General features: G+C 48.4%; 1 protein-coding gene across 1 annotated transcript in view; it reads right to left on the bottom strand.

Annotated features, from left to right (window-relative positions):
* Window positions 1-10797: 10797 nt before the first annotated feature.
* LOC144734278 (aryl hydrocarbon receptor-like) overlaps window positions 10798-12865 on the bottom strand; it is a 43355-nt gene continuing 41287 nt past the window's right edge. The window contains exon 11 of the mRNA XM_078616415.1: window positions 10798-12305. Within this exon, the coding sequence (XP_078472541.1) occupies window positions 11861-12305 (445 nt within the window). The 3' untranslated portion in view covers window positions 10798-11860. The remainder of the gene's footprint in view (window positions 12306-12865) is intronic.

The raw sequence follows: 12865 nt of genomic DNA, 5'->3' as shown, positions 1-12865 counted from the left end.
GCGTGATTCTAATACAAGCACAGCGTGATTCTAATAGGAGCACAGCGCGATTCTAATAGGAGCACTGTGTGATTCTAATACAAACACAGCGCGATTATAATAGGAGCACAGCGCGATTCTAATACGATCAGTGTGATCCTAATATAATCACAGTGCGATTCTAATCCCGCACCTCAGATTAGCGCGGTTGGCTATGTCCGGTGCAAATTAAATTCAACATACATACACTATTGGCATTGCGAGTGAACGCGATAAGTCGATCCACCACCACTGAGTCCGCCACGGACTCATCCATCTCTGGGGTCAATACTATCAGCAATGCTGCGGAACCCCAATGCCAATTCCAAGGCCCCACCGATGGTGAGCTTGGAAATCATGTAGCGCGTTTGATTGTGGGTCATGTATCTGAGCCCTTTACCTCTATAGACGGCTCGCAGGGTGGTCTTTTTTAACCATTGAAATGGCAGATAACCACGACCAGGGATTTGTCATCCGAGTCATGGGTAACGCTCTCAATGCTTACCCCCTCTGACCATTCCACTGCACAGGTAGGCCGCTTCAAAGTGGTGCACGAACGAATGCTTCCCAGCCCCCCCCCCCCATCTGCCACAACCACGTCAACCACAACACGTCACCACTGGCCCATTGGCCCCAACTGACGGGGGCAGTCATTGTGGAACCCCCCCTCCACCTCCCCGGCGACAGCAGTGACATTGCCCCACCCGAGTGAAAGGTAGCGGCCACTGAGGACATCATAATAATAAAAATGTATAATGCGCATTCCATCCTCGGATCTCAATGCGCAATTCTTACAATGCAGGAAACAAAAGCAGAACCAGGGTTTTCAAAGCAGACTTGAATATATCTACCGACTCCGATTGCCTAATTTCAAGCGGTGAGGCTTGAAATCAGGAACGGCGGCAGCGACCGGGGCTGCGAGGGGGAACCTGCTGGCGACGGACGCTTAGCAGGGCCCTGTCGCTGCCACTGCCAGATGGGCTGCTCGGCATCGTCCATCCACCACTGGTGTAACAGCTGGGGTGACCAATTCCACGAGGCGGTCCATCTCCCTGCTGGCGTCAGCATTAGCTCGGGGGGAGGAGATCGGGAGGAGAGAGGGCTCCCTGCGAACCGGGCCATCCGAGGCGGCCAATGTTCTTTCTTTCGCTCATCTTCTCCCTCGCCTCCATGGATCCCCTGCGGCAGGGATTTCTTCTGCCAGAACACGACATGATGTTAGCCTTGGCCGGGAATCGAACTCAGGTGCAGTTCACGAACTGCTGCATCACTGTGTTGCACACTTGAAATGAAGGACGTGGGCAGGTGCTCCAAATCGAGGGCAAACACATTTATTTATTGTGGTTAATATTAATCTTGGGAAGAACAGCACCGTCACTCTGTAAAATGCAACAACACGTGTGTTCAACCAGCCTTGCTCCCGAGCCGCCATTAACCATGTGACTGGTATATCCGCGTGGTCATTCAATAACCCTGCCAGCCACCTACAGGCCCGACTCAGTCACCACATGCTGCTGTACACACATGCATTGATGCACTGCACAGCACATCAGGACTTTCACAGAACCACACTTTACTCCCTTGCTGCACAAGGACATACTTAAAAGAGTGATCCATTCCAAATGTGCCACAACTGTTCTTATTGGCTTTTAACAGGCCATATAGGCCATCGTCTATCAACTCGGATGGATGTAAACGGTGTCTGTAAGTAAACAACATAAGATAATTGAACTCCATCTACTGTGTACTTCATGATCAACCTGCAGGAGTCCACCAGATGGCCTCGTAGTCCTACAAATATAGACGCACTCCACAACACTGATCACCACACATCACTTCCCTGTATCACCACAACAGTCAGTGCAATGTGATTAAAAACACCCTTCTATAACAATAATATAGTTTGTTTCAGTCCACTGCTGGATCAAGGTCTCCACACACAGTTGGTTATGGAGCTTGTTCGATCATACTTCACAACTCTGGTTATTTTGCGAGTTTATGAGGTGTTTAGATGCCGCTCGAGATTGACGTTAGCCACGGCAGGGAATTTAAGTCAGGCTCCCAACACCACTCCACCATCATCATAATACAGGCGGGTCTCGCTTAACGAGCGAGATACGTTCCGCGGAAATTGCTCGGTAAGCGAAAACTCGTTAAACAATCGTCGCTTTCCCATTGACTCACTCCCATGTTGAAAGCTGAGCGACGTTTCAGCCCCAAAATGTTCCACTCTTGAACAACTTTTTTAATGTGAGAAATACAAATAAATAAAGTAATAAAACATAAAATGTAAGGGTCACCACGCATTAAGAACCACAGTGCTTGCATGTGCCTGGCATTTATGTTGTTTGAAGGGTAGGTGTTAGTGCAGGGATCGGCAACCGGCGGCTCCGGAGCCGCATGCAGTGGCTCTTTAAGAACTCCAGTGCAGCTCTTGAAATTCGTAAAATATGGCTCTTCTTGTTAATTTTGTTGCCGATCCCTGTATCCATGGGTGGAGGAAGCAGCAGGGGCCATGCAGGACCGCTGGTTCAAATATCACTCGCCACTGGTGTTAGCCATGGCTCGAAATTGAACCAGGGTTGCCGGGTTTATAGCCACGATGCAGGGATGCGAGCTGGAGCGCGACTTCCTGTCCTCAACGTCTGCAATGAATCAGCACGGGCTCCCACCCCTCCCCCAACCCATCCATTACAGTGCCACCACGACGGAAGACGCGGGCACAGGAGAATTGGTAAACAAATAGATGTGCGCCCCCTGCCGCCACGGGATGCATTCTGTCGATCAGTCTCCACTCACTAAGCAAACATTTTGCTCGTTTTGCGAACAAATAGGTCTAAATACTCTTTGGTTCTTTCGGTAAAGTCACGTAGGTAGAAAAATAATAGATCACGACGTTTCAATCGCAACACAAGCAATCGTCATCAGGTGGGACAACCACAGCAAGAAAAAACTGCTGAAGTAGACGAGAGATCTGCCGTGGCACGAGGTTATATAGGAAAGGCGATCGGTATTACCTTGGTGGTTCAATCTTGATTCAATCTTGATTTTAAGCTTTCGTGACTGCAGGAATCCATACTCTTTGGTTCTTTCGGTAAAGTCACGTAGGTATAATTTTTTTTTAAACTGCTCGTAGAAATTGCGCTCATTAAGCGAAACACGCCTGTATTGTTCTATCAAACATTGTCTTTGGGCCCTGAATGCCTTCAGGGGCGTTGCTAATTTTACATGCCTAAGTGGCTAATCTAAGGAAATACGTTTCTTTATGAACTGTTGTATTTAAAATAAAACTTAGCTTTTAAATTTTACCAGGCAAGGTTCACTGAGCGATATAACTCTTTTTCATAAGCTACCTGGCCATAAATGATAGCTCAACGAAGTGGCTTACCACGTGGAAATTTATAGCAGCCAAATAATCAAAACGCATGTTTCTAAATGTGGAGGTCAATACCAGAGGACCCGGAAAAAAATCCACGCGATTACAGTACGCATTTCATAAAAGTGTGTTTTTGTTTACAGAAATGTGTTGCGGAATTCATTTGTCGGCCCAAGACCAACAATACATTGTAATCATGCATTGTATACCAAGTGGGTGCAATATTGTAGTAAGAATGTCAACGTTTATGTATAGATTTGGTGAAGGTGGGAGGCTACATTTTCAACCTTCTCTCCGCTGGAGCTTTGAAAACAATTTCCACGACAATGGGTAAACTCTGTGTATAACAATGACCACTGACCACGCAATTTTATGACGTTAACAAAAAAAACTCCTGCCACGACTACAACCCACCGACCACCACCATAAAATCTGCGCATGCCAAGCCCCATCTCTCCAGGTCTCTCACGACTCTACAGCTCGTCTTCGCAACCACCTATCCACATTCTCTGGCCCATAGAGCTTGCGAGGCTCAATACGACCACCTCTGAAAGGATCTACTTCCAATCAAAGAGCTTCTATATTATTGCTCGAAAAATCAATCTCCACCCGTTTCACCAATCCTTGCCAAATAATTAAACATTTATAAGGCACAATTCATCAAGGGATATCTGTGCACTACGGCCCTGCTCACACACACTGCAAGCACATTTACTTACAGTCACAAGGCCCACCTTTCATCGTCTTCCTCAAAACTACGCTCTTCTTTCTTCAGCGGATCTTGATATACTAATCGTCTTAACGAACCCATTTCTTGGCATTAAACTCCACCCGGCGGCGTCAGCCTCCTTCATTGCCATAAGTACCTTAGCAAAGACATCGGACCAGCATAGCTGTACCCTAATCCACTTATACAATAGAACATCATCATTCCCTTCATTGTGGAGAATATACACGACAAAATAAATAAAGCCGACAACCCACCTCCTTCCCATATCTGTCCCTTCAGTACAAGCGGTCCTCAACTTAAGTCGGTTCGACTTACGTCGTTTCGACTCACGGCATCTTTGCAGGAACGTAACCTGACGTACGTCCGAGGCCCGCCTGTATTTTGTTTCGCTTCCATCGGTCGCACAGCCTTCTGGGAATTACTTTTTTTCCAGTACAATTTTTGTAACAAACAAAAAAAATCACTCCTAGAACGCCGTGTGGCCGATGGGATGTACAGAAAAACAAAATAATTCAATTGGGAAGGAGGTGGCTTGTCTATTTTTTTTATTTTGTCACTTGCACAATAGCCTCGTGGTCAGATTTCACCTTTCCATAAACGTAAACTTCAGCCTGTAAACACTTTCACGATGTAAGTTTCATGAGCCATATTTTGTTTGAGAATCGGAACCAAAATCTGAATTGGAAATTTTCTCGAAATTGGTTTCTGTGAATTAGGATGTATTTGTACATTTGGTATTCATACCGTTGCTATGCATGAATATTGAATTTATATCTCACCGTATGTACCCGAACACGCTAATCGGAGGTGCGGGGGAAGGACAACAAACTAAACATCCATATGCGGTAAATGAATCCTTCATGCTCAGTTTGGCCGGCAGGGCGGTGTCGTGGCATAATTTGTGCCGACCCATGTGCCTTACCGTGTGGGGTTTGTATGGTCTCCCTCCTGTTTTGCAAGAGTTGTATTTGTGCTCTCCGGTTTCCTCCCATAGATATATATAAAAACGTGAATTGCAACCGGTGTTGGCTAAACATCCCACTGCTGATAAATACCGGTAAATTACTCAATTGGGATAACACACAGCAGCAGCAACACCCCTTACCCCTCCTACTGCGTAAAACGTGGCAAGATCCGTGCTGCAAAATAGAGTCTTGAGTGATGAGGCTTTAGATTCAAAGAGGGTGAATAACGAGTTTGCTGCACCACTATTTAGAGCGCACATTGCCTGGCCACTTTGACTCAATGTCAGCGCGTTTTAGATTTGGTCACAATTCTGGAATCCCGTGGGTTGACATCCTCGTGGGGCGCGCGCGCGCGGGCGGGCGGGCGAGCACGCGCTGGAGAGGGCATCACGCGGGGATGGGCACGTCGCCTTCCAACCCCATTGAACGCGACAACGCGTGACCCCCCCCCCACCCCCCAGTGCTATAAATAGGACGGGGGACCATTGCAGAGAATTGTTCGTGACTGTGCGCTGTTTAAACAAAAGCACAGCTCGTCGTTTGCTGTGAAGGGGTGGGGGGAGGCATTCAATGAAGTGCTTACCCGGTTCAAACTGTTGGCAAATATTTCCGTGCACACGACTGCTAAAAATTCTATTTTTGTGAAAGTGGTTTTGTTGTTGTTGTACCAACGTAATGATCTGCATTTTTTTCCCTTCAATTGAACCTAATTTTGGAAAATAATGTCGATGACTAATAGTTTAGCCAGCAGTGGACATTCCAAAGTCCTTATTGTAGAGCCGGTCTACCCATAGGACAACCACTGTCACTCATTTGCGCGAACCTGCGAGGGATGTTGTGCTGAGTAAACCCACGACTTGAACTGAGCCAGTCCCTGCCCGAGGTGTGTACGTGTGTGCTTCCTCTGACCACACTTCTACCCAGAATAGCCCTTCTTACCCCCATTGTTGAATTACCACGACCAAATTGCTCCCTTGCGTGCAGTCGCAATGATGAGCCACGTGGAGTTTATATGGTCTCCGAATTGTATCTTGCGGAGCACAGATTAAAATGAATTTTGGAGTGTGCCAGTGACGAGATGTTTATTTTTGCAGTTTAACAAAAATAATCTGATGATGTGTATCTTTCTTCATTGCAACTCGGTGATTGAAACAAATAACGCTCTGGTTTCTGTGACGGCCGCCCAGTTTATATAACCCAGAGGCACTACCATAACTAACATCGACCCCCCCCCACCCCACCAAAAACAAACCATCCTCACCACCCCCAGCAACCGCTGCCCGCCTTAAAACATCCTTCCACCCCACGAGCACACGTTCATCAGGAGCAACACACATAGCGTGACTGCGTGTAAGCTTCTCGAGGTCGGAATGCCGCCTCGCCGCATTCAGGTGAGAGGGGGGGGGGAGATAACATCGCTCCGTCAGGCGGGGTCACATTCCGTGACAGCTGTTTGCACGCAACCTCCCTCTATTCTTACACGCACGCACACTCGCAGCGGCAGCCTCGTCACGCAAACCGCCCCCGTCACCCTATGACCACCCGCGCTCCCCTCTCACGAACTCTCCATCCGCACCGTCACCCGCTCACCACCGCCGCCGCCGTGCGGCGTCTCTCTCCGACTGAGCCCGATCGGTGCTTGTCCACGGTGGTGGCGGCGTCGAGGCTTCTGAAGTAACGAGGCTGACAATGCGTCTCCCTCGTTCGTTGTCCACTTATTAGCTATTAGGTTACTCATATTCTCCACAACCACTTCTCGTGATTGTTTTCTTCAAATCCGTAAATGACGAGAAAACCCCACCGCAACCGGAAAGTTGGTGCACACACATATTTAGCAGCACACAGAGAGGTGTGGCACTCCGTGTGTAAAGCTCTCGGCCTCATCTCAACCCTTGGGGCTGGCGGTCCATACAACAAAATAGCCACAAATGCAGTTTTTGTTCAACTGGTGGTCTGGATAAGGCTGCGAGCTGTTGCATATTGCAATGTACATCTTTTTTCGTTGTTAAATCCATTTATTTCATTGTGTATTTATAGTTTTGCTCGAATCAGGGCCCTTATCTGACAGATCGTCCGGGTAATTTCCTATCAGCATCTGGTTTCGCCAGGATTAGTGTAGTCAGGCCTGTGCTGGCGAGACACTGAATGTCGAAACTGGTCCACAGTTTGCTCTTTTTGAACCAATGCGGTTGAGAAAATAAACTCCAAGAAGGCCTCATGGCTAATGGGATGTGTAAAATACGTTTATTCTTTTTTACGTGGATAGACAAATATGTTGGTACTTTTGAAGTCCTTTGAGCCAGTTGTGAAATTTTTATATTCCTATAGTGGGGGCCTCCCTCCTAGAGAATCAATCACTGTTAATTTCTTTACAAAGTGGTACTCATTTTATTGATGATGGTGATGATAAGCGATGCTGATAGTGGTAATGAAGACAGATATAAGGATACATGGTGATGCCGATAAAGATGATGCCGATGATGATGGTTGAAAACTTCTATATTAAAAACTAATTTCCTTAGTTTGTTTTTCCCCCGCACCTCCGATTATTACGGTAGGCTACGTACGGTGGGAAAGAAGGTTAACAGACATACATCCACAATTCACCATTACTGTATTGCACACTCTGCCGTTGAGCTATTCCCAATCATCCGTAAATAGAATTGACCAAGTTTCAGGATGCACAACTCATCAACAAATGTCGCGTGACTCTCCGAGGCATAGTTGTTGTTGAGAATAAAGCTCCGCATAAGTCGGTGACGAATGCGCACCACATCCGAGTGAGCAAGCGACTCGGATGCGGTGCGCATTCACCTGCGATTAGCGCGGTTGGCCGTGTACGGTGCGAAAGAAGTTCAATGTTTATATTCTCAGCCCCGGACGCATCTCGAGGGAGTTTCCCGCGTGGGGCTCGTTCGATCTTTTCGCAAGGACGCGATGATAATCCCTCACCGAGATCAAAAAAAAAAGCAAGCCAATTTATGGGTTTTTTTTGGTGTCGTTGCAGAAACAGGCCATCCTCCAACCTTGTCAGGTCTCAGACGCTGTGGAAGAGCGGCCACCAGACACACGCAGGTTGCCGTGGGGTTATGCGCGGCTACGCGGTGGGCAGCGGAGGGCAGTGCAGAAAAATTAATTGTTGTCCTGCACGTCTATGCTCCTCACCCTCACCAACCCGCACTGACCAGGGTGGTTGACATATGGTGAAATAATCCCCACGACTTGCAGTGCATGGGGAGACTCTCATCCAGCGGTGGAGTGACAAACCGGCTGTGCGTGTGTATGAGGTGTGAGTGAACTTGCTTGAAAACATATATTTAAACGTCTGAAGAACTGACGGAAGGTTGTTTTTCTTCTGCCAACACGTTTTTGGAAACACGTTTTCAAAACACAACATGATTTTTGGGTTAGATCGCGTAAATATAAATGTGTCATTAAATCCGCCACCACCCGCCACGTGTTAAACTGACGTTTTCACAAGTTGACTTTTTCTTCGTTCAGTAAACAAAAAGGTGACCAACGCGTGCTACATTGCAATGTGCCACAGTTAGTTGGGTCGTCTGACCACAAGATCAGTGGTCTATAAGACGCTCATGATTTTGAAATGCAATTTTAAACTCAAATTGTTTCTCGAAATGTCATCTGACGACGACAGGACGTTTCTATGGACAGTTTGACGTGGTGATACAAAAAAAGACATCACTGCGCCTCTGTAAAGCCAGCTACGGATGAGGCAACCCTGAGATATCCATTTGAGATAAACTGTCGCATGTTAGTATTTGGCATATGGTTGGTTGAGTGTGCATGCACCTGTAACTAAACACACGTTTAAATACATAATTCCCAGAAACTGTTGTGGCCGTGTTTGTTTCGTTTCTTTATATCACGTGGCACAGAGACGCAGTGGGATCGGCATGCTGAGGCACATCCTGGTTGGGGCTCCAAGCGGCTTCTCCCCCTCTCCAATCGATGAGCACCACTTTGTGGGATGTCAACAGTGGCGCCACTTTTGAGAGGCTCGCTCACTCCCTGCCATACGAACGTAGAAATGTCACCGCAGGCTTACAGATAGAATCTAGACACGAGCGTCGCTTCACAATTATCTGAAAGGTGGTGGAAAATAACTTTGACTTAAAGAAACATATATATTGGTTCTTCTTGGTATTATATCCCCACTCGTGTGGAGTCCTGACTTCCTGCTCCTGTCTTTCTACCCACTCCTGTCCCGGGTCATCATCTTCACGTCTACTCGACGGTCGTGCAAATCCTGTCTCAACCACCTCGAACCACCTCCTCCAACCCCGGCGCTTCCACGTCCATCAGCTTCCTCCTCCCGCCGTTTGTTTTCCTCCCTGCGCGCGCCTCGTCCCAGCCACGCGAGTCGACTTCCTCTCGGGAGGGGGCCGCTCTCGCCCCCTTCCCTCACCCTTCGTTGCTGACGGTGTCCGTGGCCCGCACGCCGTTGAGAGCTCTCGGCTGTCATCCTGCAGTGATTTGACAATCAGGGGTGGGGAATGGGGGGGGAGGCTGTGCGTGCTCTGTAAGCGTGCACAAACAGTACGAAAAGCCAGGTTGTAAATTACACCAATCTGTGACCAGAGTTTGAAAACTAATTTCTTTAAAACTGCTTTTTGTGTTTAGATTGTTGTCCCCCCCCCCCCGCACCTTCGATTAGCGCAGTTGGCTACGTACGGTGCGAAATAAGTTCAACATATACACGTACATACATTGACTGGATGCACGGCTAGCTGCAGTTCAAACGCGTGTTTCGTTGGTGCGTCTCTTGAGGACACGGACGTTCGTGCGGGAATTAAATGCCATTTGCGTCTATAAATAGTGGCGGGGGCGAGGCGGCGATTGGGCGACAGGCAGGGTGCGCCGCTGACCTCTGGAGATGATAAAAGGGGAAATATCAAAAACAGAATCCCACGCCGTGGGCGAGGTGTGGGGGAGCTTGTTCGTGCGCGACGCTCCACGCTGCAATCTCCGACGAGTGGGGGCACCGCGTTGTACAGACAGACAAAAAACCCCCGTATAGCCTGTAGCAGGCTGTCGGGACAAGTGCTGTAAGTGAGGACCTATGAAGGCCGGCACTGTGGCACATGATGGGATGGGTGGCCAGCACCACGCCCGGCTGCCTTTTTCTCCCCAGTGGCGATGTTTACACACAGCACTAGGTACTCATTTGAGGCTGAGTTGACCTAGGGGAGGCCCAGGACCGGTTCAAATAATCGTCACTGGTGTTGGCCATGAGCGGGAATCGAACCCGGATGGCCGGGTTCATAGCGCAGTGCGCTAACCGCTACACTCCTGCTCCCCTACACTACACACCCACTGACACACAGACGCAAGGCACCACGCTCGTGTATAACTACGCATAGCACGTTTACGACATTGTGAAGTATGGCCAAAGGAACCCCCATCGCCGGCTTCGAAGCGGGGAGGGCCTTCATCTAGCAGCGGATCGACAGAGCTGTAAATTAAAATGAATCAGTGATTGTAAAACACGAATATAAAACAAAATGTTCTTGGGAATAAGTATAATATAGGCAATGATTGTTTATAAACTATGAACAACAATCATTTCAATTGAATGAATATAATTATTGTCTCAATGAGCTCTCAACTTTGTACCCGGCAAAGGTCATTGTTTCATTCACTCTCACAAATCCCTTAAATATATAAAAAAAAAACAATGCCAGACGATGTTTTGGGAGTTAGTGTATATTCCTGATGAGATATGTCAATGCAGTTACACAATCGCCAAAATTTGTTCTCGTATTGTCATTGGCATCTGTTTAGTTACAACTGCATCACAGGCTCATTATTGCAACTTTACACAAGGGCATAGCACTGGCCGAGACTCGACTCCGTACAGGTGTCTCGTTTGCATTGGCTGTGGTGAGCACGTACAAAGCCGAGTCAGCTGGAGTTAGAACGCCTCTACGCAGCAAACAAAAGGCAATGAAATATAACAGTCGCCCTGTTTTACGCCAGACCGAGGAATACATTGTAGAGGAAGTATATATATATTACATCTATAATGGCACACGAAATAACATACGTAAAAGTTGCCAAAGCATTAAAAGGTACAACAACATTTTGGTCACTGTTCATGGAAGGTCAATGTAGTCGCGTGTAATTATTCTGAATACCTGAATTTATGAAATAATTATAGGTTACAAAACTTTTTTATAATTCCATACGCAACCGAATCAAGTCATTTGTCATTCATCACCGTATGCCGAGAGTTTTAAGCTGCCCATTTCACACGCCTCGTTCCCATCATTCTTCCCAGAATTTGAGGTGTCCGAGGCTTTCCGAGCCGCTCGAGTTATAAGCGTGTGAATTGGAGAGGTCTTTCCCCAAAATATAATTAACTGCTCGGCCCATATTCTGATGCGGAATTTGGATGAGGCAGCTCCAGGAAGTGCAATCGTCCGTGAGATTTTGTGCCCTGGATTGGGAAGCCAGCTTGAGTTGCCTCACAATGTGGAGACATGAGTATGGCCTCAAGTTCTGTTGAAACGGGGTCCTACAGTACAACTCGATCCTATATCTCAATGTGATATTAAAAAAAATGTCCACCTTTGAAAGCTTTGATCGGAAATGTCCGCACGCAGTCGAGTTTATGGCAGGGAGCGATGACCGACGCGATCTATGGCTCTCACCCTGAATACCGCCCACTGCCTTGGCTGTTGAGGCCGATGTCACGAACGACAGAGGAGCCAGGCAGCAGAAACAAGCGGTGCTCGAAAGCCACGGCAGTCTTCAGTTGCACTCTTTAATAATGCCTCGCACCGGGCACGTGTTCAGAGCTCTAGCGGTGGACTTAAGGGGTCCCAGGTCCTCAGGAAGCTCCAACGAAGGGTCCACGTCGGTGTCGCTGATGACGTCCAGCCGCTCGTCGGAGGGACTTTCGGACGCCGGGCCCTCGGGGGACAGCTGAGGCACCGTCTGTTCACAGCGAGTGACGCTCGCCTGGTCCATGCTCTGCAGGAACATCCAAACGGAGGGCGGCAGGCCCTCGGCGAGGCTCGGGTGAAGCAGGGCCTCCTCGTCGGAGCGGCCCACTGCGCCATCCATGTCTCGCAACACCCCCTCCAGCACCTCGTCAATGGAGACGCGATCACTGCCCGTGATGTCACCCTCGTCCAGCGTTTCCATCGCATCCATGCCCAGCATCTCGACCACGTCCAAGCCCGTCATGTCGTGTCTGTTGTACAAAAGACGAAGATGCCCCCATGTAACGTTTGAGCAGAAATCAAACTCGGGTCGTTGGGTTCGGAGTACAGCGAGCCAGCCGCTGCACTACCGCTCCAGGAACATGCACGTAAGACAAAGATGCCCACTATAGCCTTAACAGACTGTGGGGGCAAGTGCTGTTAGTGGCAAACGAGGGTTGGGTGGTCAGCACCACGCCTGGCTGCCTTTGTCTCTCCAGTGGCATTATTTACACACCATACCAGGTACTCATTTGAGGCTGAGTCGACCAAGGGGAAGCCCAGGACTAGTTCAGATAATTCGTCACTGGTGATGGTGGACATGCCTGGGAATCGAGCTCTGGTCACCAGGTTCGTAGCATTGCGCGCTAATCGCTACACCACACAAAGACAAAGATTCCCCCATATAACCATAACAGACTATTGGGGCAAGTGCTGTTAGCAAGCAATTATGAAGACTGACATGGCACACAAGGGGGTGAGGGGCCAGGACCATGCCCGGCCGCCTTTGTCTCCCCAGTGGCAATGTTAACACAATGCACCAGGTACTCAT

This window comes from Lampetra planeri, chromosome 50, assembly GCF_965212315.1.
Source record: "Lampetra planeri chromosome 50, kcLamPlan1.2.h2, whole genome shotgun sequence".
NCBI classification, from domain to species: Eukaryota; Metazoa; Chordata; class Hyperoartia; order Petromyzontiformes; family Petromyzontidae; genus Lampetra; species Lampetra planeri.
Note: the sequence above shows the minus strand (reverse complement) of the source record. Positions and strands in the feature narration are given on the sequence as shown.